The sequence below is a fragment of the Plecotus auritus genome (genome assembly GCF_963455305.1).
Source record: "Plecotus auritus genome assembly, chromosome: 8".
In the NCBI taxonomy this organism is placed as follows: Eukaryota; Metazoa; Chordata; class Mammalia; order Chiroptera; family Vespertilionidae; genus Plecotus; species Plecotus auritus.
In genome coordinates this window covers 34,420,561-34,446,527 of record NC_137782.1, presented here as the reverse complement: position 1 = coordinate 34,446,527, position 25,967 = coordinate 34,420,561, and the positions used below count along the sequence as shown (strand labels likewise).

Sequence of the window (25,967 nt, the reverse complement as noted above, 5' to 3'; positions counted from 1 at the left end):
TGTTCTTTTGTTTGAAATATAAACAAACAAAAGTACTAAGTATTTTCTCATATTACATGCACCTGAGAAAAAAAAGGATGATGGATTTTCTCTGAAAGGGGGCAACATTTTCTCTCACATATACACACTGTTACATAGATATTGTATTTTGGCTTTGCTTTGTTTTTCAAAGTACTTCGCTTTTGTATTATTTCATTAGACTAAGGCCGTGGTCAGCAAACTGCGGCTCGCGAGCCACATGCGGCTCTTTGGCCCCTGGAGTGTGGCTCTTCCACAAAATACCACGGCCTGGGCGAGTCTATTTTGAAGAAGTGGCATTAGAAGAAATTTAAGTTTAAAAAATTTGGCTCAAAAGAAATTTCAATCGTACTGTTGATATTTGGCTCTGTTGACTAATGAGTTTGTCGACCACTGGACTAAGGAAATAGTTTGCCTATCTTCATGACTGGTATATTTCTTTCCCATAGACCAGTGGGAGCCGGAAACATTATTTTTAAAAAGATACAAACCTTATCTTCAGTTTTGACAGGCAAATGGCATACATTTCTATCAATTTCCGACTTTTCTGAAAGCTCAGTAGGCACTTATGACCTACTAAGTAAGTCAGCAGAGACTTCTGAAGTGTGGATTCCAATTTCGTGTTTCATATAATGCTTGGTGGTGCTACTGAGTGCCTGCATGGATGTGTATACTGAGAGCTGGGATTCCTGCCCTGGCCGGATGGTTCAGTTGGTTAGAGTGTCATCTCATGTACCGAAAGGTCACAGGTTCAATTTCCAGTCAGGGCACATACCTAGGTTGTGGGTTCAATCCCTGGTCAGGGTGTGTACAGGAGGCAACCAATAGGTTTCTCTCTCACATCAATATTTCTCTCTCTCCCCCTTCCTTTCTCTCTAAAAAATCAATAAAAACATATCCTCAGGTGAGGATTAAAAAGAAAAAAGAGTTGAGTTTCCTACAATTTGGGAGAAGGACATATTTTTGGTGCAGTCATCATCATGGTCTTGCAACGGTCCTGATTTTCCATTTTTCTTTTTGCATACGAAGGATAACCTACAGCTTTACTTTATCATCTTCTGTTTCATTTATTTTACCATGTTTGGTTGAGGTTACTGTGTTGTAGCATGTTTTAGCCAGCAATTTTCCAATCATTACGCCTCAAGATATATGTCTCTAAGGTTTAAACGGAGCCAAGAAAAGCAAATGTGCAGCGACCTGTCATTTTTTATCATCATGTTCTTTCCCAGGAGAAGGTGCCGCCTGACAGGCTGGGTATGCGGTCTGGTCTGTTCCAGGTGGGCCTCATGGCCTGGACAGTGTGGTTGTGGCCTTCTCCAGCCGAAGTGTCTCAATATCATTTTCCTCCACGTCTCCTCATTTACTTTGTGGTATTTTGTCTCTGCTAATAGTTTTATATCTTTCCCAAATAAGGACTTCTGCTGTCTGCAGCTCAGACCTTTCAGAAATAATCAGAGTGCCAACAAGCACTTCACGGCCGTGAGGTATCTTGTGAGCAGAGCAATTTGCAGCCATTCCTAGAATAGCTCTTTGTGCTTTTTCTCTAAAGAAAGGAGAGACTCTTTGGATGAGAAAACTCAGCAATTTGGGGCTTAGAAACCTTGAGAAAACAAAAAGAAAAACAGCCCAAATAAGGAGACTGGGCCGTGGAAGGCTTGGAGGCAGCTCTGAGGTTGGAGGCTGTGACCAGGAGCGAGAGCTGGAGTCGCGGACAGGTTGGTGCCCCATCTCCGAGTCGGGGGCACCTTGAAACACTACCTAATGTCTGCTATGTTTTCTTGTCTGTTTGTGATAATAATATATGCCTCTCAGGGTCTCGTGAGAATTAAATTAGGTTAGTTGTGTAAAGAAAGAGCTTAGCATTGCGCCTGGCACACGAAAGTGCCCAACAAATGGTAGTTGATATTATCACATTATCCTCCCAAACAGGGCCAGAGCGAGGGTTCTCTTCCATTAAAATGTGTGTGTGTGTGTGTGTGTATTTAAATTGATTTCAGAGAGGAAGGGAGAGGGAGAGACAGATAGAAACATCAATGATGAGCATTATTGATTGGCTGCCTCCTGTACGCCCCCTACTGGGAACCGAGCCCGCAACCTGGGCATGTGCCCTCAACTGGAATCAAACCCGGGACCCTTCAGTCCTCAGGATGATGCTCTATCCTCTGAGCCAAACCCGCTAGGGCAGGTTCCCTTCCCTGTATGGCCAGGGAGGGTTTTCCATGGAATCCGAGGGGGTTATGTGTATTGGGCCCTGCAGTGTAACTGGTGCAGCTGGTTTCCGGGGGGTGCTATGTGATTCCATGGCGTGAAGTGAACCCGTCTCCCTGAGAGCTGTTTTAGGGCAGGTGAAGAGGACAGGGCAGGAGGCATCTTCCAGCCAAGACCTGGTGCTTCTAGCTGAAGGGGAAGCTAATCGCTTTTACTCTTTACATCCTGTATCACTCAAGTGAGAACTTTAATATGGGTAGAAGAATCTTGGTAACTTCCTCCTAAAAGGAAGAAGACCTAGGAACTGTCATTTTCTTATTCTGATTTTATAACTCTGTGTTATAAATCAGCCCCCCCAAAACCCAGACTACTTCCTGAATAATGAGATTCTTTAAGAATTTTGAAAATCACCTGCCTACATCTATACCCTCTTTTCCATATAGACTCATAATGTATAGCATTCTGATTCATATTTGCCTCCTTTTATTACCAACTTAAAATGTTAAAGCCCCCAAAGCCTCTCTCTGAAGACACTTTAGCCATGAGAGCTTGTTCGTTTTTCTGAAATTGCTTAGAAGAAACTGGCTAACTTAAAATAGGAAACATTAAGAATTGATATGGAAGTCCAAATAATTGCCTAACTTCATATTTTATTTAATCATATTCAGTACTCAGCAAATGCATCAGTCTTGGATGGATTCAATTTGGATTCACAAATCCAATTTTTTCCCCTTTCTCATAGAAATTTGGAGTTGATTTTCTGGCAGTTGGCCAGACTAAAAAGAAAGAGTAGAATTAAACAGCAGGCACACCCCATTCTGGGTTCCATTTATTTGATAGTCTACATTTTCCCCTTTCCCTTAATTGTTTCTTGGAGGATCTTTGCATCATCCAGAGGAATGAACTGGCCAAAAATAATGCTCATACAGATCAGCTGCTGTGGCTCAGTGGTTGAGCGTCAACCTATGAACCAGGAGGTCACAGTTCAATTCCTGGTCAGAGCACATGCCCAGGTTGCAGGGGTGGGGGGGTGGGGGGGGGCTTGGTCCCCAGTAGGGGCTGTGCAGAAGGCAGCCAATCAGTGATTATCTCATCATTGATGTGTCTTTCTCTCCCTCTCCCTTCCTCTCTCTGAAATCAATAAAAAATATAGATATATTTTTTTTAATGATGCTCATACAAATCATTCTATAGCCAGGGTTCCTTGGCCAATATGCAGGTGAGCCAGGGAGGAGACTGCACGCCAGGGTAGGGGCTTCATCACTGCTTGGAACATGGAGAGGGAGTCATATGCCAGGGGCCTGCAGTGCACTGGGGCACCTGGCCAGTTTCTTCAACCCTTAGGGAGCCTCTTGGTCCTTTTAAAGAGCTGTGTATGTATGGGTGATACCTCAAGGTCCAGGCTAATGAAAACAATTTCTAATGGTGGAAAAAAGCCCAACAACTTGGCACAGAACTTGTGATGAAGCTTCGCTGCAATCCAACATAGGAGATGGGTGCTAGCCTCTTCTCTCACCTCGTTAAAGTACAAATTTTCATATCCTGTTTTGTTTGCTTGCAAAAGAAATAGTATTTATTGTAGGTAACTTGGAGACTATGAAAAGCCACAAAAATTAAAATCACCTGTAATTCTGTCACCTGAAGATGATTGCTGTTAACATTTTGATACAATTTCTATAGTCTACTTTTCTAACAAACACATGTAACACGTACATATGTTTATGTTTTATTAGCTATAAATCGAAGCCACAAAATACATGTTGTTTGTAACCTATATTTTCTATAGGGAATTATCAGAAGTGTTCATCTCACTCAGCTCATTCAAATCAAAGAAACTCCCCTGCAGCGTGAATAATCCTGGAAAACCTACTTATTCAGAAGGGAAAGCTCACACCCTTCTTAAGACTTGCTTCATTTAACCCGTCAGAGGAGACTGGTTCTCTTTGTAATGTGATGCTGCTTTTACAAAAAAGCCTGAAGGAAATAAAGCTGCTTCTGCAGAGGGGGCCAGAGACAAGCTTCCACACACCCACACACACCCTTGGTGACCAGGGAGCGCCCACTCACATGCTGATTCTATAACCATCTCATCCATTCACTTAATTACACACACATACACCCCCACCCGACCCAGGCCTCCTAAAGGTTCAGGGAAACTAGAATTTTGTTTCTTTTATATACACTGAGTGGCCAGATTATTATGATCTCTGAACACATAATAATCTGGCCACTCAGTGTATATCCTATATAATAAAAGGCTAATATGCAAATTGTCCCCTCGACCAGGAGTTCGACCAGCAGGCAGGCTGGCCAACCGCCCATGTCCCCTCCCCCTGGCCAGGCTGGCCGGACCCCACCCATGCACAAATTCATGCACCGGGCCTCTAATACACACACACACACACACACACACACACACACACACACACACTGAGTGGCCAGATTATTATGCATTCAGAGATCAGAGATCATAATAGTCTGGCCACTCAGTGTATAGATATATATTTTTAAAATTGATTTCAGAGAGGAAGGGAGAGGGAAGAGAGATAGAAACATCAATGATGATAGAGAATCATTGATTGGCTGCCTCCTGCACACACACCCCAACTGGAAATTGAGCCCGCAACCCAGGCATGTGCCCTTGACTGGAATGGAACCCAGAACCCTTCAGAACACAGGCCAATGCTCTATCCACTGAGCCAGACCAGCTAGGCCTAGAATTTTGTTTCTTAACCCTAAAATTCATCCAATAAATGGCATGGCCTAGTCTTCTGAGAATGAGACACTTAAAATGTAAACAGAGCTGAGTTAATTAACTGAAGGCTGACAGTTATGTGAGTGACGTGCATCAGAGCCTCCTGTCCCAGCTGTTTGGGTGTGTGGGCTGCAGCAAAGGAATGAGGCAGAGAGGGCTCTGAGCCCCCCCACCTTCAGAGGTGTTCCCAGAGGAGCAGGTGCTTGCCTCAGTCGGGGTGAAGCTGCAGAGGGGAGGGAGGGGGCCGCTCCCAGGGAGAGTGTCCTCTCATTCATAGGTCTGCCAAGGTCTGAGTGACAGCCAGCAATCTGAACTTTCCAAGCGGCTTTCTTCCACCTTTCTCAGGATTACAGGAATTCTTTCAGGTCTCAAATTCCTCTTCTCGAGCTTCTTCCCGGTAGTTCTTTCTTCATACTTTACTGAGCAGGAACTGCCTGCCTCCCTGTTATTCCATATCAGACCCCCCTGGGCCCTTATATTTATACTTGTGTTTATATTTCAGGCATACTTCTTGCCTATAGCAGGCAAAGGTGCACTGTAATGTGTGTAAGAGTAGGCAGACCCAGTCCACTGAAGGACACTTCCTTGTGGCCAAGGACACATCACCAATGAACATATTAGGAACTCTCTTCGATCTTTACGATGTAGGTTTAATCATGAATTGTGGCTTTTTCATGGAGAATGTTGCAACCTAGATTAGGTTTTCTCCAAAAACAAGAGCCACCCTTTTCTCTCTCTCTACCACTTTTTTTTTTTATATGACCATTAACTTTTAGGCATTCAGGAAACATCAAATAATTTTGATATTAGTCCAAACAAAACATAATTAGGAAATAAGGCAGCCCCAGACATATTATATATCTATTTCTAAAACTTCCTACCTTTTCCTCTTCTTGTCTCCCCTCCACTAGTACAAATTATCTAAGTCACCTTCCTTTTTCATGAAACTGAATAATTGAGGAATACCCGAAAAATAATAATTAGGATTTAAAGCCTTTTAGCATTCGAAGACCTCACCAACCTGTGTACTGATTGAAATGTTGACTCTAAATGGTTTCTTGATTTCAGTGGGGAAAGAAGAGCCCTGCCCTTGCGTGTCCCCGACCAGTGGGGATGGTGCCCACCCAGGGCAGGTGCCCGCCCCCCCGTGACCCCTCCTTAACAGAATGTCGCTTGGATCTATTTCAGAGTTCCCTGAAAAGAAGAGGCAGTCGGGAAACATACAAAGAAAAGAAAACCTTTAACCAGGTAAGCAGAGGTTTTGTTCTAATGTTACATCTCCTCCTGAGGCAATCACCCCATGTTGAATTTTCTTTAAAAATGTTAGCGTCGCCTTTAAGATATTCAAAGAAACATTATCTGGCAAAATATTTGGACTCATTCAAAACCTCCATGGGTGAAGCTTTTCCTTCCAAACTGACAGCTCCTCCCTTTTTGTTTCTTGCACCCATAAGCTGGTGATTCCTTCAAGAAAGAGGAGAACAGAATGGCTTTGTGTGAGATGTAAGCTGGTGCCGTTCAGGGCTCTGGCAGTACCCATAACTGGTAAAAAGTCATTCACACAGTAACATAGTACAACTTCTGTGCTATTCACAAAGTCATTCACAAGGCACTGCTTTAAGCATTGTTGTTTTTATATATATATGTGCAAGTTGAACAGTATCCTAAATTGTCCTAAATGAAAGTGAAATGTTCCTACCAAAAGATGGTAAAAGCGTAGCCCTTTCTATGTACATGGTATGTGCTCTTCAGAGCTTCCTTGGCTTTCCTGAATACCTGCTTTACTGGATTCCTCTCTTCCTCCTTTATGAAATCACTGCTAGTATTAGGTGTTGGAGGGAACAAAGGTATTATTGGGATATCAGCTCCCTGAGCTCTCGGGTCAAGTGGTAATTAGAGAGATGCAGTAGCTAAGAGCTCTGCTGACCCGCCCCTGTGAATTCCACACTGATTCCTTTGGTTTCTCCAGTCTCCAAACACACTGATTCCCAGAGTGCCCTTCAAAGGGGGCCAGGCCGTGTGAACAGCAGGGATGCCAAAGGTGAACTGTTCTCTTCCACCATCTCTACTCCTCAGTCTCGCTTTGCCATTCACTAATACAGGGAAATTGGCATCTGTAGTCCCACTGCTGCGTGCTTGAGCCCTCCTGGGCTTCGAGGATGTTTCAGCTTGCTGGCTCTTGACCAGAGAAGATCTTTTCCTTAAAAGGGTATCTGTTGCCCCATTCTGGAAGGAGCAGCATGGTATTGCCTTCCCCTGTGGGTACATCGGGCTGAGGACAGCCGTGCTGCCCCTCAGGCGTGTTTGAGAAGCCCCGGGCACTGGGAATGTGTTCAGTTCCCCCAGCCTGCAGTGTCATTGAGAAAGGAGTTTCTGTCCAGCAGAGTGGTGGAGCGGAGCGCCTTGGGAACTGCAGGTCTGCAACCAAAACTCAAAGGAAACTGGCACCCCGGCGCAAGGTAGGAATGCGAGCAGTCAGCGCTTGGGGTGCTGGCTAGACATCAGACTTGCAAGCCAAAGAATATACACCTGTAGTGATATATTTTTGTTGCTTGGCAAGGCCTTTCCATCTGGTGGTGGTGCTGGTGGTCCTCTGTGTGTCCTGCCCCCATGCCATGCTTGTCTTCTCTGCTTGCACAGGGACAGTGTTGTGTGGAAAGTTTGACTCAACCTTCTGCTTTCATACTGCATTCCCGGGCTATCTGATAATCTCTTGAAACCTGAGCTTGATATCCTTCAGTTTAGGATTCAGCCTAGACCCTTACCCCGGAGATTTGGCAGAGTTTAGAAGTCTGTGGTTACAAAATAAGATGGGTAGCCAGCCTCCCGCTGCTTTAGCTGAGGCTGTGGTTCTCTATCTTGTCTGAAGGAGTGACTTCCTGCCCCCAGAACAGGCTGAGCCCAGCACCCTGGCCTCCCCTCCCACATGCCGGCCCCAGGAGGTACAGCACCTTCTCCAGCCACCTCAATGGAGTGAGAAAGTCTGACCCTTTCAATTAAATGCACACACTGCCTTGACTTCAAAGATTGCTCTTTCAAAAACTGCTGTAGTCTTGGTGGCAGGCCTCATCGTGCATGGGTGTTTAGTAGAGATGACAGCATGCTTTAATTACATGTCAAATTCCTGCTGTGTGTATAGTTCTTCCTTTAAGGAACAAGAAGACTTTTTGGATATTTTTTCAATCTTCAAGTACTCTAGAAATTGGACATCATTAGGGTATGTCATATAATCTTGCTTCTTTAACTGACCAGGGTTTAGGTTTAAGGAGACAGAGGAGAATGGCCCTGGTTTATAGTCAGACTTGTGGGGAAGGCAAATGGAAAAGGATGGTGCAAGGTTCAAGGTTTCCAGAAATCAAGGCAATTTGAGGGCTTCATAGTATTTTTCTACTCTAAGTATTTATAACCAAGTGTTTCAGAACCCTTGTGCAAGGCCTGGTTCCATGGGCCTCTCAGAGGTCTTACCCATGTCTTCAACTTCTTAGCTCCACTTTTGGGGAACACTCTCAGCAGAGATCACCTGAGACTCCCTGGTCTGGGTTTGAGACAAAAGCTGCCAGAACTGAGCAGGTTAACTCTGCCCCTCGTTTGCCCTTTTCCAACCTGTTCTTCCATATCAAGGTCTCACCAGTTGCAAGTTTCCATGGAAGTAGGGTTAGGACATTGGTTACAGTAGGTGGTCTTGTCCATCTCTGGGTCTGCCCAGGCTTGAGGTGGGCAGAGGTTGGAGTTCCCTTGTGGCTGGCGACATTGTCTTCCATGATCTCTGCTGCCATCCTCATGTAGAAGGTGACTTTTCCTGTTCCCTGGTGGAGCTAGGATCACTTAGGTGATTTTGGACGAAGGATAAACACTGGCTATCAAGTTACTGATCGGGCTAAGGGCATTATCTTGTCTTGTCCCAGGCTTTTCACTCATACACTAATCCATTTTCAAAGTATTGGTAGTTTGTCTCCATTGATTTCTTGCGAATCTAGGTTTAATAATAAATTGAAAAGGTACTTTTGCTTGTTTTACTTTAGAAAGTTTTATGAAGCTGGGGCCATTTAAAAGTAAAATGTCAATTTCTGGTGTATAGTAGGTACTCAGTATGTACTGGAAGGATGAATGAATCAACAAATATGCATACTTTCCCCTTAGTATTAGGATAGACTACAATATGTCTTTTACAGCCCATCTATTCAATTAGGCCCTTTAAAAATATGTACATCACTATCCCAGCAGTGTTAATAACACATTTTGCTTAGTGTGAGTGGGCAGACAGCTTCATTTCCCAGTTAGTCATAGAATCCCTTTTTATGTCTGCTTAATCCCCCAAAACCAAATCCTTAATGGGATGAGTTCTTAGAACACGAAGACCATGCTCTGTTCCCAATGGTATTTATATATTACTCTCTGATACACAGAGTGGGGGAGAGATGGGGAGTAGAGTTACTGGCTCCTTCCCCTAATATTAATTGTGTTTCAGACAGAGAGAAAGTTAATTTCAGGGTGCTAGAGTATGGAGATTTATCATACATATACAAACCACTTTGCTGTACATTATTCCATTTGACCTTCAAAACAACCTTGTGATTGAGTGAGGATCCTGCTTTAGACATAGGGAGATGGGTTCACCAGGGCTCTGTGATCAGCCCATCATGGTACCAGGGACAGAAGGGGCAGAAGTGGAACTCAGGGCAGCATGTTTGACCCCAGGTGCGGCAGGACTGGTTTGTCCTCTGCTCGGAGGATGGCAGGGGGAGCAGGTCCTTCAGAAGATGCATAGACAGCACCAGGGCCTACTTTCCACGCAGCACTGGCTCACAGCTGGCCTCAGATTTTTCCTCCAGTCGGCCCTGTCACATCACTCCCTATCTCCAATAGATTTGTGGGACAAGGAAGAGGTGAGTGGGTGGAGGGATGAAAGTTGGGGGGGTCACCAAAGGGAGGTCTTTCCATATCTTTCTGACTAATGGTGAGAGGTGGCAAAAACATGGCAGAGAATTGAGTGTGAAAGCTGTGTCAACTCTACTAGGCCACGTGAGCACACTCTCAAAAGAGTTCATTCTCCCCAGAGGATTGACTTGTTCCAGATATTGGTTTGATGACGTCCCTTCCCCTGAGGCTGATGGGGTTTGCCTACCCTCCAGCATGCTGCTGAGTGTCTCTGTGTGACGGGGAATTCTTTGCTGAAAGTTTTGTCCCCATGATAGCCCTTTGAAACTTCTGATAGCCCATCAAAGAGGGATGATTCATGAAAGTGGTCATTGTTCCTACTGAATGTGATAGAAAACCTTTGTGCAAGCCCAAACCAGAATTCATGTCACTTCACGGCTTTGAGACCTGCACTGTGAAGGCAGAGTCTGCTTTCCAAATGGCCAAATATTGCCCTCTTGACCTCAGCCAAGCAGTGTGGCATTTAAGAGAGAGAGTCTGTTTTGGTGATCCTCGGCATCCTCTGGTCTTCCAGTAATAACTACATCTCAGGTTTTGAAACACTTAACCTCCTTGCCTTGGGTTTCTAAGTTTACTTTCCTGCTGCGTTATAGCAACTAAAGGGAGCGGAACATAACCCCAGGCTCTGAAGTTGCACTTGCATGGCGGAGGTTGTGAGTAACCCAGGTGCTGAGGTTTGCAGTAACCAATTCATACTAACTGTCAGAGCTTGGTACTTACCCCCACACCTTGCCTCCCAAAGCACCCTCATGCCTGTCATCTCATAATTTTGTGCTCATGTCATCCTTGTGATACACTGGGGTTAGGGAGACCTGGGAAGGGGGAGGGGCATTGCCATGTCTCAGGTTCTCAGCATGTCAGTAGAAAGCCTGGCCATGATTTGGGGTCACCTGGCTTCCCCCTCCTGGCAACACCTGTGGGTTGATGACCACTTTGGATGAGGGAGGTCTGCACTGTGGAGGAAGTGAGTGGCCACAGGCGGAAGTGGCTACAGAAGCCTGTGTGCCTGCACCAGACTTGACGAGGGGTTCTCTCTCCCACTGTTGCTGGTGATGAGTCACGTTGGACCACAAGGTAACGCGGGATCACCGCATCACTGGCAGGTGTTGAGTTTCATTTCATTTTCTCCTCACACATCGCCTGTATGATGGTTTTCATGTGCACGTGTTTTCCAAACTAATTGTTTGGTTTCTTTTGTGTCTGTGACAAAGCAGCAGACGCTGTGAAGAACCCCGCTCCCCTTGGCTTTGTTTTGGCCCCTTCTCCTGTAACCTGACGCACTGACAAAAAGATCGGTGTTTTGTTTTTGTGTGTGTGTTGGGGGCGAGGTGCAAGGGAAATCATCAAAAACACGAACATTTGGTATTTTCAAATAACCCTTCTCTTGGGCTGTTCTTTCCTGGCAGGATGACAGTGCCGATTTGAAATGCCAGCTTCAGTTTGCCAAAGAGGAAGGCTCCCTGATGCGCAAAAAGATGGCCAAGCTGGGCAAGGAGAAGGACGAGCTGGAGCAGGAGCTCCAGAAGTACAAAGCCCTGTATGGCGATGTGGACAGCCCCCTGCCCACCGGGGAAGCTGGTGGGCCACCCAGCACCAGGGAGGCGGAGCTGAAGCTGCGGCTGAAGTTGGTGGAGGAAGAAGCCAACATCTTGGGCCGGAAGATCGTGGAGCTGGAAGTGGAGAACCGAGGCCTCAAAGCGGAGATGGAGGACATGCGAGGCCAGTATGAGCGAGAGGGCCCAGGCCGGGACCACTTCCCAAGCATTCCTACCTCACCCTTTGGCGACTCCCTGGAGTCCTCCACGGAGCTCCGCCGACATCTGCAGTTTGTGGAGGAGGAAGCGGAGCTGCTTCGAAGGTCCATATCTGAGATCGAAGACCACAACCGGCAGCTAACACATGAGCTGAGCAAGTTCAAGTTTGAACCACGCGCGGAGCCCGGGTGGCTGGCGGATGGCGGAGGCAAGGGTATGAATGGAGGAGCTCCCCTGCAGGAGGAGCTGAAGTCCGCCCGGCTGCAGATCAGCGAGCTGAGCGGGAAGGTCCTGAAGCTACAGTATGAGAACCGGGTGCTGCTGTCCAATGTCCAGCGCTACGACCTGGCCGCCCACCTGGGCCTGCGTGCCCCGAGCCCCCGGGACAGCGACGCCGACAGTGACACAGGCAAGAAGGAGAGGGATGGGGAGGAAGGCCGCCTGCCCCAGCCCAGGAGGGAGGGGCCCATTGGCGGGGAGAGTGACTCGGAAGAGGTGTTGGAGAAGACATCGGGCTTCAGCAGTGGAAAGCCATCGGAGGCCAGCGAGCTTTGTCCGGCAGAGGTTCTGAGGGCCAGGGAGGACTCCGAGTGCTTGGTGAGCATAAAGCATGAGGCTGAGCGGCTGGAACGGACCATGGAGAGCCTCATCACGGATACCAATGGCTTTGTGGACGACATGGCCTCACCGGGGCCTGGTGTTCAGGGGGAGGGGGACAGGAAGGGGCCCCAGCTGCTGGGGTCCATCAATGCCAGGATGAAGACTTTCCGGAAGGAGCTCCAGACCTTCCTGGAGCAGGTGAACCGGCTCGGGGATGGTGTGAGGGAGCGCCTGGAAGGCCTGTCTCCCTTGCCCCACCTCACAGAGTCCTCCAGCTTCCTCTCCACTGTGACCTCCGTGTCCCGGGACTCCCCCATCGGGAACCTGGGGAAGGAGCTGGTCCCAGACTTGCAGGTAAGGGGGCTCCTGGCTCTGCCTCCCTGCTCGGTTTTGCTCTTCCTCCTCCTTGCTGGCCTTGCTGCACTTGAACTCATTCTGCTCACGGCTGCTTGGTTATGATTTCAAGCCTGCATTGTACTAAAGCCTCAAGTGTCAACCAAATCCTTTCTATTGGTTGGGTTTCTTTTTTTTTTTAAGTTCTCTTTTATTTCCTTGTTTCTTTTTCCTTTTTCCTCTCTTATTTTTAACTGCGCCGTTGCTCTTGGCTTAGAGGTCCTCCCTCATGACACCAGGCTAATCCCAATGGAAGCGATAGGGATCGAAGCAGTCTTTCTCATTTGTTGGTGTCTCAAACGACCAGCTATCCTGATGAAGAAGCTAAGAGGAGTTTTAAGACAAAGTGCAAACTCATTTCACTGTCAGGATAATTAGCAAACTCGCTCAGGAGCAAGTTTCATTGCCAAAGGGGACAGTTCTGAAAGGCCCTAGGCACCCAGGCCCACCCACTCCCACTGGAAGATGAGCCAGAGTGGGGAGCGGAGCACTGCTCTGAGAGAAGGATGGTGGTGATGGAAAGTCTCGCTGCTGGCTTGCCCCCGCTGCCCTCCCTGAGCCGAGGGTGAGGGCCAAGTGGAGGAGCCGTCCCAGGACTGCTTTCCTATGCGTCGCCCTGGGGTGCATGACCCAGCTGCCACCCTGGATTATGGCTTTGACTGCTCGACCACAGCGAGGAAGGAGGAGCCTTGCTTCCGTATCCTTCATGGGTAGCGTGCTTGCGGTTGCGTCTGTGATTCATGCATCCCCATTGCATGCGCCTCATAACCAGTGTTTTGCATTCTTCCCCCTCTCTCTTTGCTTTCCAGATCTTTCAGCCCATCGTTTTGCTCATCCTCATTTTGGTTCTGTTCTCTTCACTCTCTTATGCCACTGTGTTTAAGTTGGTTTTTCTGTCCATGCTTTTCTTCGTCTGGTAGTGTTCTCAGTCATCTGCCTTACCCATTTTTGTTTTCTTTATCTCCCTTCCCTACCCCACCCTCACCCTCTTGTCCTTTGTTTTTTATTTAAAAATTAAAAAACAACAACAACCAAATTCCTCCATGCACCTAACAGTCCAAACTGAGAGATCAGATGGAGTGGCAGCTGGGTCAGGAGCGAGGGGACGAGCGGGAGCACTTGCACCTCCGAGCCACGCGGGAGCTGCACCGACGAGCCGACGGGGATGCCCGGAGCTGCAGGCCGGGAGGCCAGAGCTGTTTCAATCTAGAGGTCAGCAAGCTGGTTGGTCCCACCAGCCACCCCTCTCCCCTGCCCTCCCACCCTTCCCTCGCTGTGTGGTTGGCTGTCTGACATTTCCTGTGAGTCCAAGGCCCTTAGCGAACACAATAGGAAAAGATGGAATCAGGAGGACTTCACTAGGAGCCAACCCACTACATGCAGCTGGCATTGGAGGGTCTACACAGGCTGAACTGCCAGCACCCCTTGTCAGGCAGGCATGGTCCCACCCGTACACCTGTGTCTCCAATGGGTGCCTGGAAATTTAGCAAGACGTAGAAGACTGATTTGTGAGCATTACCCGGCTTCTTGTCAAACGGGAAAGAAAGCTGGGATAACACCAAGCACTGTTTTTGCTAGTCTGGAGAAAACCCCTCCCATGTCTCACGCGTCCCGTAGTTTCTGGTGATGGCGCTCTGGCCAGTAGCAGAGTCTAGGAGTGCACTCCTGACCTGGACTCTTCAGCATGCTCTGTTGTTGCCACAGTAATGCCTTGTCAACAAAGTCCTGAGCCACCACAGATACTCCATTCTATGAAACAGTTGTCAGTGGTCCTGTCAGCAAAAGCTCCTCCGTGCAAGTAATTCCACCCGGGACCAAAAGACAGGTGTCTCTGAGGAGTGAGTCCCTGACTCTGATACTGATGGTCATGGCAGGGTATTGCAGCGTTAGAGCAACATAGCACACATTAGAAAATATCTGGATAAAGAGTCTTAATTTATTATTCCCAGTGGGGGTATTATTCCCACTCAGCTCTGAGCCTCCTTAGTGGCTTCCAAAGGGCAGAGTAGGGAGCAGGGGGGAGGAAGCCTCACACCTGGAAGCAAACAGGAGCTCCCTCCACAAGAAGGTCAGGCATTTAACTAAGAAATGAAGAGGCACTGGGGGTGGAGCGCTTGGGCCTTTTGCTCAGCTTGCAGCTAATGCCTTGCTTAGGCTGTGAGTCCCCCTGTTAGAGGTAGGCGGGTGGGGCAGCTGGCTCACCCAGACATGAGTTCACATATCTCCAGTCTGTGAGAGAGTATGTCACATTTCTACCCTCATGGATAGGGCACCAGTAGCATGAAAACCTTCTCCAAACAGCGTAAGTAAAACAAATACAGTTTTTGAAACAGCCTTTGTAGTCCACCACCTTACATTACTTTGGCAGAGGCCAGGCTCGCCCAAAGGTGGCATCCAAGTCCATGCCCGAGAGAGGTAACTGTGGACCACACAGAGGTGTGGCAAGGAGAATTCTGCATGCCACTGGCCAAGCACCCAGCAGTGCCAGCACCCGGATGACAAGCAGAAGCCCCGCGTGCCATGTGGGGCCGCTGTGTGCCGCCCCAGAGCAGCAATGCCGGGTCCTTCCAGTCTGCAGCTCACGGTGCCCAGCATAAGCATTTGTGATTTTTAAAGATGTTTTCTGAGCACAGGCTCTGGACATGGAATTGGACATGTATTACGGCAGATCAACTTTAGTGTGTTCTCATTCCAAATTTGCAGGTAAGCCGTTCCTAGGTTTTATACCAAAAGTAAAACAGAACGCTACATATTTGGGTTTTCCCCCAAAAATAGATTTAGTGATTGGTGTGTCTTGTACCTCTATGGAACTTTCACAGTAAAACCCTTTGATCAACCCATGCCCCACACAGGGTCTTCATCTGGAATACTGGTTGCTTGGACACTAGCAGACTCACAATTCTGTACATTTCAAATGAATTGAATGATCCGCCTCCAAGGCAGAAAGCTCAGGAAGACACGTGTCCCAGCTCTCAGTTCACACTGAGCACAGTGATGTCTAGCAGGGCCGCCATGCTGTGGTGGAATCAACCCTGGCTCGGGCATCCAGGCTCTGGGCCCCAGTCGCTCTGTGTCCATTACTAGCCCTGTTTCTCAGCAAGTGTCAGCCTCTGTTTTCTCATCTGTAAAATGGCCCTGCCTGCTTCATGTGGTTATATGGGGATGATTCTCAGAGCCAGTGAGCTATTACCTGAACAAGTACACTGAAAAGTGCTAAATGCCACCTAAACATCGAGTATGATTAATAATAAGGAGAGGGATTATGTCCCGCCATCGAAGACTATAGGTGGGAAGGGGTGTCACAACTGCCCTGGTCATGGGACCAGTTTTCTCTGCCCACTGTAGCCCTTTGTCACTTGTTACTGGCTGTTCCCGGGTCCTGTACAGAAGCACAGCTCTGGCTGGACGTGGCCGCCCTGGTCTCTCTGATACACTGTTTGCGGAGAACTGCAGCTGTCTTCCCGTTGGCGCCATCGTTCAAGGCCTGTCACGCAGCCCTGTTAGCGAAGCTCTGATCAAGTGTGCTATCATGCCAGGCCACTGAGACGTCATCCTGTTGCTTGCCACATACACACACGCACTGCATAGCTTCAAAAACCGGCAACAATCTGAGAGAGAGAGAAAGAGAGAGAGAGAGAGAGAGAGAGAGAGAGAGAGAGAGAGAGAGAGAGAGAAAGAGAAAGAGATACTTTATTGGATAAAACTGAATGTTCTAGGAAGGCAAACCTCCAGAAGAGGGAGACTAGCCGAGTTAGTTGGTGCCACATGGCAAGTCCGGATCGCCGAACAATGGAGCTCAGAAGGGAATGTCTGACTCCCTCATGATGAGAATGAGAAAAAATGAGGCCTGAGTGGAACTGTCGGCCATTCAGCTCCCGGGGAGACGGTGGTAGGACTGGGTCTAAAACAGTCTGCTCAGGCCTGGTCAGTCCTGTCCCCCCCGCTGCCCAGGACTGCAGGGATTGGCAGCCCTGACCTCCCCTTGGCCCCGGGGCCCAAACACGCCAACAAGAGCTCCATTTCCTGGGGGATGTTTTTAAACACGGATCACTCAGGTGATTAACTGCATGGCCAGTGGTGTTGCCAAGGTATGTTTCGTCTTTTTAAACACCTGTCTGGTTTTCTTTAATTTTATATATTTTAACGAGAACATAAAAAAGAAGAAGAAGAAGACTCATAGTGAAAGGCAGTGTCTAGGGAGCATCCCTAGAAGGGAAAATGGTCTGAACCCAAAGTTTAACATCCTTTGTTGGGACTTTTTATTCACTAAGGCATTTTGCACAGAAGAGAAAACCCAATTGTGCATGCAAGCATATCATATTTGAGAATATCTTTTAAAGATAACACGTATTTTAGGACCACTTTGTTGGCTCCATAGCTTTTCTTTTTATTTTGAGGAGCCGAATATCCACCCTTGTGGAGTCTGGGTCTGGGGTGCTCTGTCCCTCGGGTGATGTCACCCTGACAGACAGCTTCGTTTGGTCTTTGAATATTACATTGGGTTGAAATGGTACAGCAGACAGTTCTAGAAAGAACTCCTAAAAGCCTTTTAATGGAAACATCCAGAACGCATTGCTTACAACTGCTTTCCTCTGAGGCCATGATGGAAAGGGTACCCAGGCCCCCATCAGGGCAGCTGACTGACTCCTCCTGTTGAAGACACTCGGGAACTGGGGGAGGGGCAAGCACAAGGCTTTCCTCTAGAAGGAGGCCAAGACGGAGGCTGCGTGCACCCATAGCTGTGTATTCCCTCCCAGATTCCCTTTGGAATTACCACTAATTATCTGCATAAGCCAACTGCTACTGCATCCGAACTTCCCCCAGCTCTTTGCCTTCGTGCCTCGGGGAAGGGATGGAGCCTTATAGGACGCCCAGTATCAGTGGCTTAAAAGAAAAAACAACTTTCTGACTTTCAGCTGAAGTTTTAAAAAAGGATCCATTTCTCAAGTTCCATTTGTGAAATACCTTCTAGGATTTCTGCCTTATAGATTTTCCTATTTAGGGAAAGGGAGAAAAGGTAAGTTCTTATTTTGGAAAATCCAGATGTTTGGGGCAGGTTAAATTATTACTTGTACTAATTGTACCAGTAGTACCAGTAGCAGCAATAACAACAAAAGGAGCAAAGTAAAAATCTACATTCTTACACGGTGGCATTTTAGCAGGTAACAAATCTGTGAAGGAAGCCTGCTGCTCAGATGGCACACATAACAAGTCCAGGAAGGGAATAGCATACCCACGCCCTGCCCTCTTAAAACAGTCATGGGCAGAGGAAGCTGAACTCAGAATCTGTTAACACCCACTGACCCATTAATGCAACCACACAAAAATTAACTGGTAAAAAAAAAAAAAAAAAAAAAAGGATTTCAAACACACAGTATTCCTGTTGCCTGTTCGTCTCAGTAGATGGTAGCAAGATTCTCACACCTGGCACCAGGTTCTTCCCTGACTTTGCGCCGCGTGAGAGATTTCCATTTGTTAAGAGAGCAATGTATAGAATATGTGGTTTGGAATGTGCAGGGTACCTTAAAAATAGTTCTCAATGAGGAGTAGCCAAGCACGGGCACTGGTCAGATTTCAGATATAAATGAAACCAAGCCTGTGCCCAGAGGATTGGGTTTCAGAAATCTCAAAGGGCTCTCTTTCCCCAGCTCCCCCTTTATCCTTTAATCAGCGAAGCGCACGGAGCATTTGTGATCACTTATGCCTCAGCTGTGCCCTACCAGCCACGATAAAATGATGTGTGCTGGTTTTATGCCAAGCATGTGTACACATTTGTTGACCTCATATACTGCTTTGGGGAGAAGCAGTAACAAAACTGGCCAGAACAAAATGGAACTCACCAGACTATGAAGTCACGGTGAGAGAGGTGGAACGGAGTTCTGGTTACAGTAGTGTTGTTAGGTGAAAGCATTGTTAATGCCCTCATGGAAAGCATTCCTTTTTTTTTTTTTTTTTGTAGAATGAGTTAGTGCAGTTATCTTCTTAGGTGTGGGAGGTAATCTACAAGCCCCTTTCTCTGAAGATGTCCAGGAAATCGGCTGTGTACGTGGGTGTGGGACCCAGCCGTTAGGGAAAAGCATGGCCAGGCTTTCAGAACATGAACAGGGAAGGTGGTTGTGATGTGGAGATGAACAGGCCTCCACGGCCTCAGAACCAAGTAGGGATCGTATTTGTTTACATAAACTGCCTTCACAGGGATGTCAAGGTGGATTCATTTGATGTGTAATCACAATCTTAGGTAAGTGGGCCAAGGATGGTTTTAGAATCAAATCTTTGGGAGCCTGGTCGTGAAGGGAAGTATTTCTTTTCTGGAGGAAATCTGTGTGTTACGTGAAAACTTTCTTCTGATGTGTGTGGCTGTGAGTGGTTGTGTTGCGTAGGCTAGTTCTGGACAAATACTTTGCCAGAGCCTGTTTACATTTTGTTTTTGTAACACTGGGGTGACGGCATCCCGACTAGGAGACTTAGCTGTTGTAGTTTTAGTATTCCGTCAGCAAAAATGAACAGTGCCGGAAAGTAAAACTTCTAATAGATGATCTAAAGGTTTCTATTGTCGACCAGTCTCCGCAGACACCACGGGAGCCGCTGTAGGTAAACCAGATGCCCCCAAGGAACAGGCCTCCAAAGGGCTGTGCAGACACAGGGACCGCTTGTCGAACAACGCCTGGAGTATGAGACTCGTGTTTGTTTAAACTGAAAATGGTTTATATAATTATTTATTAAGATTAAATCTGAGCTAAATAGTTTAGTGTAATAAATAGAAAATAAATTAATATATATATATTTTTTTTTCTTAAAAGGTAAGTTTAATTAGGGTGCCCATTTTAACATCTAGTACGGAGCTTTGGGCTAATACCAGCTGTGTTAGAGCATGGAGGATTTTTACATTTTAAAGGTATAGAGTAATATGTCCCAGAGCAGGGGGGTAACCTGAGAACCCAACTGGGCAAAACACCTAAAGAGCCAGACGGGAAGCCCCAGGAGGGCGGGATCCGGGGCAGCTTTACTTCCTGCTATACCCCTAGTAGCGTGCCTAGCACGATAGGTGCTTAATAAAGATTTGTTGAATAAAATGCTGCATACAATATAAAATGTCCTTTAAAATATATAGCTGAATTCCCAAGGAAGTTTTAAAAAACACCTCCAAGCGTTGGGATTGATTTCAGAATTGAAAACCAGAGCAGTGTCAGTGGCTTTGGGTGAGGTGGGTGGGAAGTTGCCAGAATTCATACCCAGAGCCTTGGGCTTTAACAGCTCTAAGATGACAGGAGACAGGGCCTTGGGCCCAATACAGGCAGAGAAAGAAACGAACCAGGACCCTCAAAGGGCTGCACGTCATGAAAGGCCAAACTGGAGAAACATCTGCCTATGGGAGAGGAGGCAACAGGGATCTTGTCCACCAGCGTGGAGTTCCCCCTCCCCCTATAGCCTCGCCAGGACCAGGCTTTGAACTGATGTTACCTGGAGGCCCAGGAATCCCTCAGGAAAGGAAGGTTTATGTTCTGTTGCTGGCTTTTGCAAACACAAAGCCCCTCTGGAGGCACAGTGTCAGCCCACGTCACATATGAGATCATAGCTAACTCCCCACTGAAGATGACCTCATGATGCAAAATTGCAAACACCCAAGCCAGAAACACGCACCTGGCGCAGGAGTCAGCCAGTGTCCAACGGCAGGACCTTCAGACTCTAGAACTGTCAGAAAGAAACCATAAAATAAATGTGTTTAAAGGTACGAAAGATAAGCAAACAGGAAAAAAAAAGAGTCATTATTGTAAAGGACCCCACACATTAAAAAACAGTAAGATAGAAATGAGAAGTTAGCCACTGGAGCAAATTCTATGTGTGGAGAAGTGCCTCTCTTCAAAGAGAACTCGAAACCTTGCCTAGCAAATAAAAATGACTACACTAGTAATCTTTAATAACTAACAAATCAAAGAAGCATTCATGTTCTCAGGAGTTCTTGAAAGTAGGATGCGCTTACGTCTTTCAAAAATGTTATTCCAAAGTTGGTGAATCCCCAGTGTGTCTGATTTTCTCTGTCTAAATCCTTCTTTCTGTAAACTCTCTCTTGGTCTTCCCTTATGCTAAGGGAAGTGATCTACCCTTTTATTTTCTGTATCTCCTGTTTTGGGGGTGTGGTTTTCAATCACGACAACTCAGGTAACATCAGATTAGCAAGAGCAAATGAAAAATAATAGATTAGTTAAAGGTAATCAGAATGAACTAGTGAAATGACCCTGGTTTTTATTGCAACAATTCACTCTCATTCCTAGCTTTATAAATCATCTATCCTCAGGTAGCTTAAACCAGTGTGTAAAATCTCATGCTTCCATTTTAATGATGCCTAAGACTTAATATGACAGTGTTTCCATCTCTAAGAAACACATTTCAAAAGTAGTAGGGAGTAGAGAGTGGCTCCTCTATCCTTGCCGTTTGGACATAAAAGGCATGAAAGGTAGACTTTACCAATAAAAAGAGTTCTAAGAGATTCCTTTAACTATGTTTAACTCGAAATGTAACAAGCAGATTTTTGTGCAATTCCCCTTAGGCACAGACTGTGTGCAGTGGAGAGACCGGAAACCATGTGTCAACTGGAGGAGCCCCCACCCCAATTACTGTGAGCAGCGGGGATAGGACTGCCAGGAGAAAAGGAAGGCAGGGCAGGCTCTGATAAGCATGCAAACAAGTTAATTATGCAACTTAAACATGTCTGAACTTGGGCAGTGAATCTAAGAGGCCGACTGTGCGTGAGGGGTCATGCTTGACTGTCATCATTGCCAGCTCTGATTGCCCCCAGCATTTCATAAAACTTTCTAGAAGCTGCTGTGTTAGCAGAGATACCTCTGGTGTACCCAGGCTCCCTGCTCAGTCTGGGTTGTGGTTACTGCGGTGTTCGAAGTTCAGGAGATAGGCACACCTTCCTTACTCACCTGGTCTCCTAGGTGAGAGGTGCAGGGCAGGTGGAGTTGTCCTCCCCAGATAACACAAGGGCCCAGGGCAGAATCACTCCTCTGCTGCAGTGCACATGCTGTGTCACTCCACGCGTGTCCCTGGCATGTGCAGAGGTCTGTCCTGTGTCTTCACACCAGGCAGAGTTCTCCCGTCCACTAAACCCCTTCCTTTATCCACTGATGATCTCAGGGTTCCCCCCATTTTACCTGAACAGAGGAGCTACAGGGTCAGCTGGCACAGGCGACCAGGCTGCATCAGGAGAAGACAGAGAAACTTACATATAAGATCCAAAAGGTAAATATGTCACGTGGACTTCAGCACAACCATGTCTCAGACCACAGAGCCCTCCAGAGAGATGACAAGATATGTTGTAAAAGAACGCTGTCTGTCGTGCACAGGCTCCTGAACGCATGGGCTGGAGGGTGTATGGAAAGGTCATCCAGTCTGGCGCCCCCCTCGGACAACTCATAAAGACAACTGTCTTCCTTTCTGTTCTAAAATACGGTTTTCAATATTTGCGGTGTGGTCTCAGGGAGTTCTTAATATCTAATCTAAATTTCCCTGCATCCAAACCAGAAAAGTAAAGTAAAATAAGGGCCCTAATGCAACTGGACATGAATGTGTGTCCAACAACTCTGGTGAGGTGTCCCCCAGCACACCCAGGGCCGAGGAGCCTCTGCGCCTTAGGAAGTGCGGCAAGGCGTGGAACAGTGGAGGCCTCTGGCAGTGGAGCAGAGGTCAGAGGGCAAACCAGGAAGGGGCATTCCCAGGAGGCTGCAGATGAAAGGACAACGCATCCTAAACCGTTGTCTTCAGAAAACGTCCATTAATTGAGCTGTGGCTTCATTAGCTCTTCCAGCTATTTTAGAATAAATTGTTACTGGCTGATTACCCTTTACCCATTAAATCCTCTCCCAGAGCGCCCAGTAGGAAGGATTCGCAGACACAGGCACTCCTTGCCCGGGGCCTCCCGCAGGACTGCCCAGTCCCTGCTGCCACCTCAAATCTGTAAACAGATATGCAGGCTCAGAATCGCCCTTGCTGCCTTTCCCCCCTTGTATTCTCAAAATATACTTGCATTTTTATTTATTTTTTAATTGGGAAAGATACTTGTACTTTTAAAAACAAAAACCAGTTGGTCTTGACCAGGGCACCGCGATGTTGTAAAATACACGTCCCGTGCACAATAAGGTATCCAAGAATTTAACTCATAGGCCCCACGTTGTCCATGGTCCTGCTCATCTAAGTAGGTCAAACCTGATTAAGGGCGTGCCTTCGGCACCTCGCGGCGTGGGGAGAGCAAAGCTGAGTGCCCAGATCTAAGTGCTCTGCCAACCTCCACCAGCAGACGCACAGCCCTTTTAAACGTTTCATTAATAGGTCCAGTGTCACATATTGTTACAAAAGGAAAATGGTTTCATATTACCCAGAAGGTAAATTCCTAAGTAATTAACCTTTTTTTTTTTTTGCATTGCACCCAAAATCCTCTTTGAAAATTAGTTTATTCCCGGAGATGCTGATAGCCAAGTGGCAAGGTCCCAGGTGTTTCTAGTGCTTGTATTCAGGATGAAGGAGCCTGTGGAAGAGGCTCCCAGACCTTGGCCCCAGGTGGTGTGATATCATCCAGGCTTGTTCAGAGGGGAAGGGAAGGGAAAGTGTTCCCTGACCCACCCCAGGGCAGAGCAGCTGCTCTGCGCCTCGGGAAGCAGGAAGCGCTTGGAGTCCTGGAACAGCAGAGGCCGCAGGACAGGGGAGGAGCGGTCAGAGAGCGAGCCAGGAAGGGGCATTTCCAGGAGGGACTAAGAGAACACCCCCCTGTGAGAAGTGCTGCTTCTCCTCTTACTAACACTCTGTGCCTCTGGAGTACCTGCCTTGAGCTAGGCACTCTGCACAGCACTCCCTGTTAACCATTTTGTAACGGAGGACTAGAAACTACCAGAGGCAGTTAAGGGCCTAAGGTAAGGTGAGAACTGGATTTCCAGTACAGTAGGCTGCCCCTTACCCACTCGGTGCCGTTCTTGTGTCCAGACGGGGGAGAACCAGGGGTGGGACTCAGGGCAGCTGAGCTGCTGAATTGAATCAGCTAGAAGTGCAAACAAATCTGGTGCTAGGACAGTAGCCATGCAGTCATTGCCCAGACCAGGGACCTCCCCAGAGCTGCCTCTGCTCTTCCCTGGCCTTCAGCACAGACCCTTCCATCGACCCAGGCAGGGGTGGTCATATTCCCATGGTTTCCACACATTAACCTAGTACTTCAGGGAAACAACAAAACCCACCGCCTTAGTTTTTGGCGCAGGAGGGAGTGTTAAATTAGGAGAGGACAGCTGATAATGATCCTAATCCTTTTTCACCCCGCTTCAGCTACTGCAAGATTAAGTAGATTAAGATTTTATTCATACCCTTTTGCTTAGTCATTATTGACATATAATAATTGCTTATTGCTTGGAAGCGTGCCTAGACCTGTGCTGTAAAAGCAGGAACTCGATGGAGAGAGGGAAAACATTTCTTTTTAGCAGAGCTTTTACTTCCTTAAGACTTACCCACATGTAATAGGAATGTGAAATCCTAGGCATGGAAGTGGATGTAGGTTATGGACATACTTCCCTGTTTGCTCACCACCATGTGAGTGGCGTACTTCATGTTTGGAAAGAGTGTCTGCAGGCCCCAGCTCTCCCTCGCAGGCTCCCTGTGGGCCTCTTCTTCGCTTGCTGTTCTCTGTCAGGGGCTGGGGGTTGGGAGGGGTCAGAGGGCCCAGGAATTCAAGGTGAAGGATTCCTACTTCTTCCCCCCTCACAGTCGCAGTGTGTCTTTGTGTGCAAGCCCAGGTTCAGAGGCAGGTGGACTCTGCATGTGAGTGAGCTGTAGCCATGCGTCCAAGAAATAATTTTCCTGAAGGCAACCAGAGTCATCTAAAAGCACCAGGGGAGACTTGACCAGGAGAAATTATGATCTCTTACCTTGAAATAGCACTTTCTTCTAAATCAGAAAACTTAGAATGTTTTATAAATAGTGAACGTCTCAAGGAGTTCACCACACTTTCGTTGGTTTCTATTTCAGGCACCATATGCAAAATGGTATGGATTGAATGGCAGTTTGAAAAGACATAGTTTGGTTTGGGTGGCACATGGGCATCGCTGCTTGTCACACTCCCCTTCCTTCCGTTCCAGGTGGAGGAGGATCACCTCTACGCCCTGAGGTGGAAGGAACTGGAGATGCACAGCCTGGCTCTGCAGGGTGCCCTCCCGGAGCGGACCTGGAGTGATGAGAGGAGTCTCGTGCAGCAGGAGCTCCGGTCCTTGAAGCAGAACATTTTCCTTTTCTACGTCAAACTCAGGTGGCTGCTGAAGCACTGGCGACAAGGGAAACAGATGGAGGAGGAAGGAGAGGACTTCACTGAGGTACCTCCACCCGGAGAGTTCACGGGGAGTTCACTCTTATTTGCATCGGTTTTGTTCTTGACCCCCAGGCACTGCTGTGCCCCTCCCCCCTGCACACAGTCATGTTCTGTTAGTTCAGATTGTTTTGTCAAGTCTGCTCCAGGCGATGGGTTGTCCAGTTATATACCAGCCCGAGAGTTCTGGTCTGTCCTTTGACCTCATTGCAAGAGTATATGGGTCAGTAACTCCGTTCTGTGACAAAGTTTTGCTGCCATCTCTTTTGTTGCTGTTATAAGTTTATTAAAGTGATCACCCTGCCATCCCTGACTCTCTCCTTCTACCTTGCTAGTTTGCAAAACCTAGTTCTAAGTTTAAATTTTTATTCCTAAATGTCAGAGCCCATTCTGCCAGTGCAGTTTTATAAGGGTTTCTTCTAAGCTCCAGGTGGGTCACTTCCTTGCCGCCTCTGAAATTGGTGTGTGTTCTCCTAAGAAAGGGAACATGCCTCCGTTCCAAGATTCATAACAGAAACAGAACAGTTATTTGTTTTCAGATGGCTCTTTATTGATTAAGCAGAGTGGCCATGAGCTTTCTGTGAGCGCAGGCTGTCCACACCGCTCGCCACTCTGTCAGCTGCTTCCGACACTGAGCATGTTGATTTCCTTTTAGTCCCCAAAGACCTTTCAGTTGCTTTTCACTCTAGTGAGCAGGGTAAGTAATTTTAAGTCATCCTATGAATGGGAAGATACGGTGATCCTCGTTCCTCAGGGTGAAGGAAGTCTTCAAAAATTAATCCAACCTGCTCCCAAATATCCATGACAGAAAACCATCACTAAGCAAAACCTAGAAGTAGTTGTAAAGTTTCATCAATACTTTGGACTTTTTCCTCTAATTTAAAACCATAACTGTAAGCAATAATCCTATATAATAAAAGGCGAATATGCAAATTGACCAAACAGTGAAACAACCGGT

The 25,967-nt window shown here is 47.2% G+C and overlaps 1 protein-coding gene across 4 annotated transcripts in view; it reads left to right on the top strand.

The window, feature by feature from the left end:
- MTCL1 (microtubule crosslinking factor 1) overlaps positions 1-25,967 on the top strand; it is a 123,507-nt gene that overhangs the window by 61,534 nt on the left and 36,006 nt on the right. For 2 of the 4 annotated variants that reach the window (XM_080686267.1, XM_080686269.1), the window contains exons 4-8: positions 6,170-6,229; positions 7,363-7,440; positions 11,326-12,627; positions 13,723-13,878; positions 24,786-25,016. In XM_080686267.1, coding sequence (XP_080542393.1) covers positions 6,170-6,229; positions 7,363-7,440; positions 11,326-12,627; positions 13,723-13,878; positions 24,786-25,016 — 1,827 coding nt within the window. The remainder of the gene's footprint in view (positions 1-6,169; positions 6,230-7,362; positions 7,441-11,325; positions 12,628-13,722; positions 13,879-24,785; positions 25,017-25,967) is intronic. The other 2 variants (XM_080686268.1, XM_080686270.1) reach the window with 1 other exon arrangement.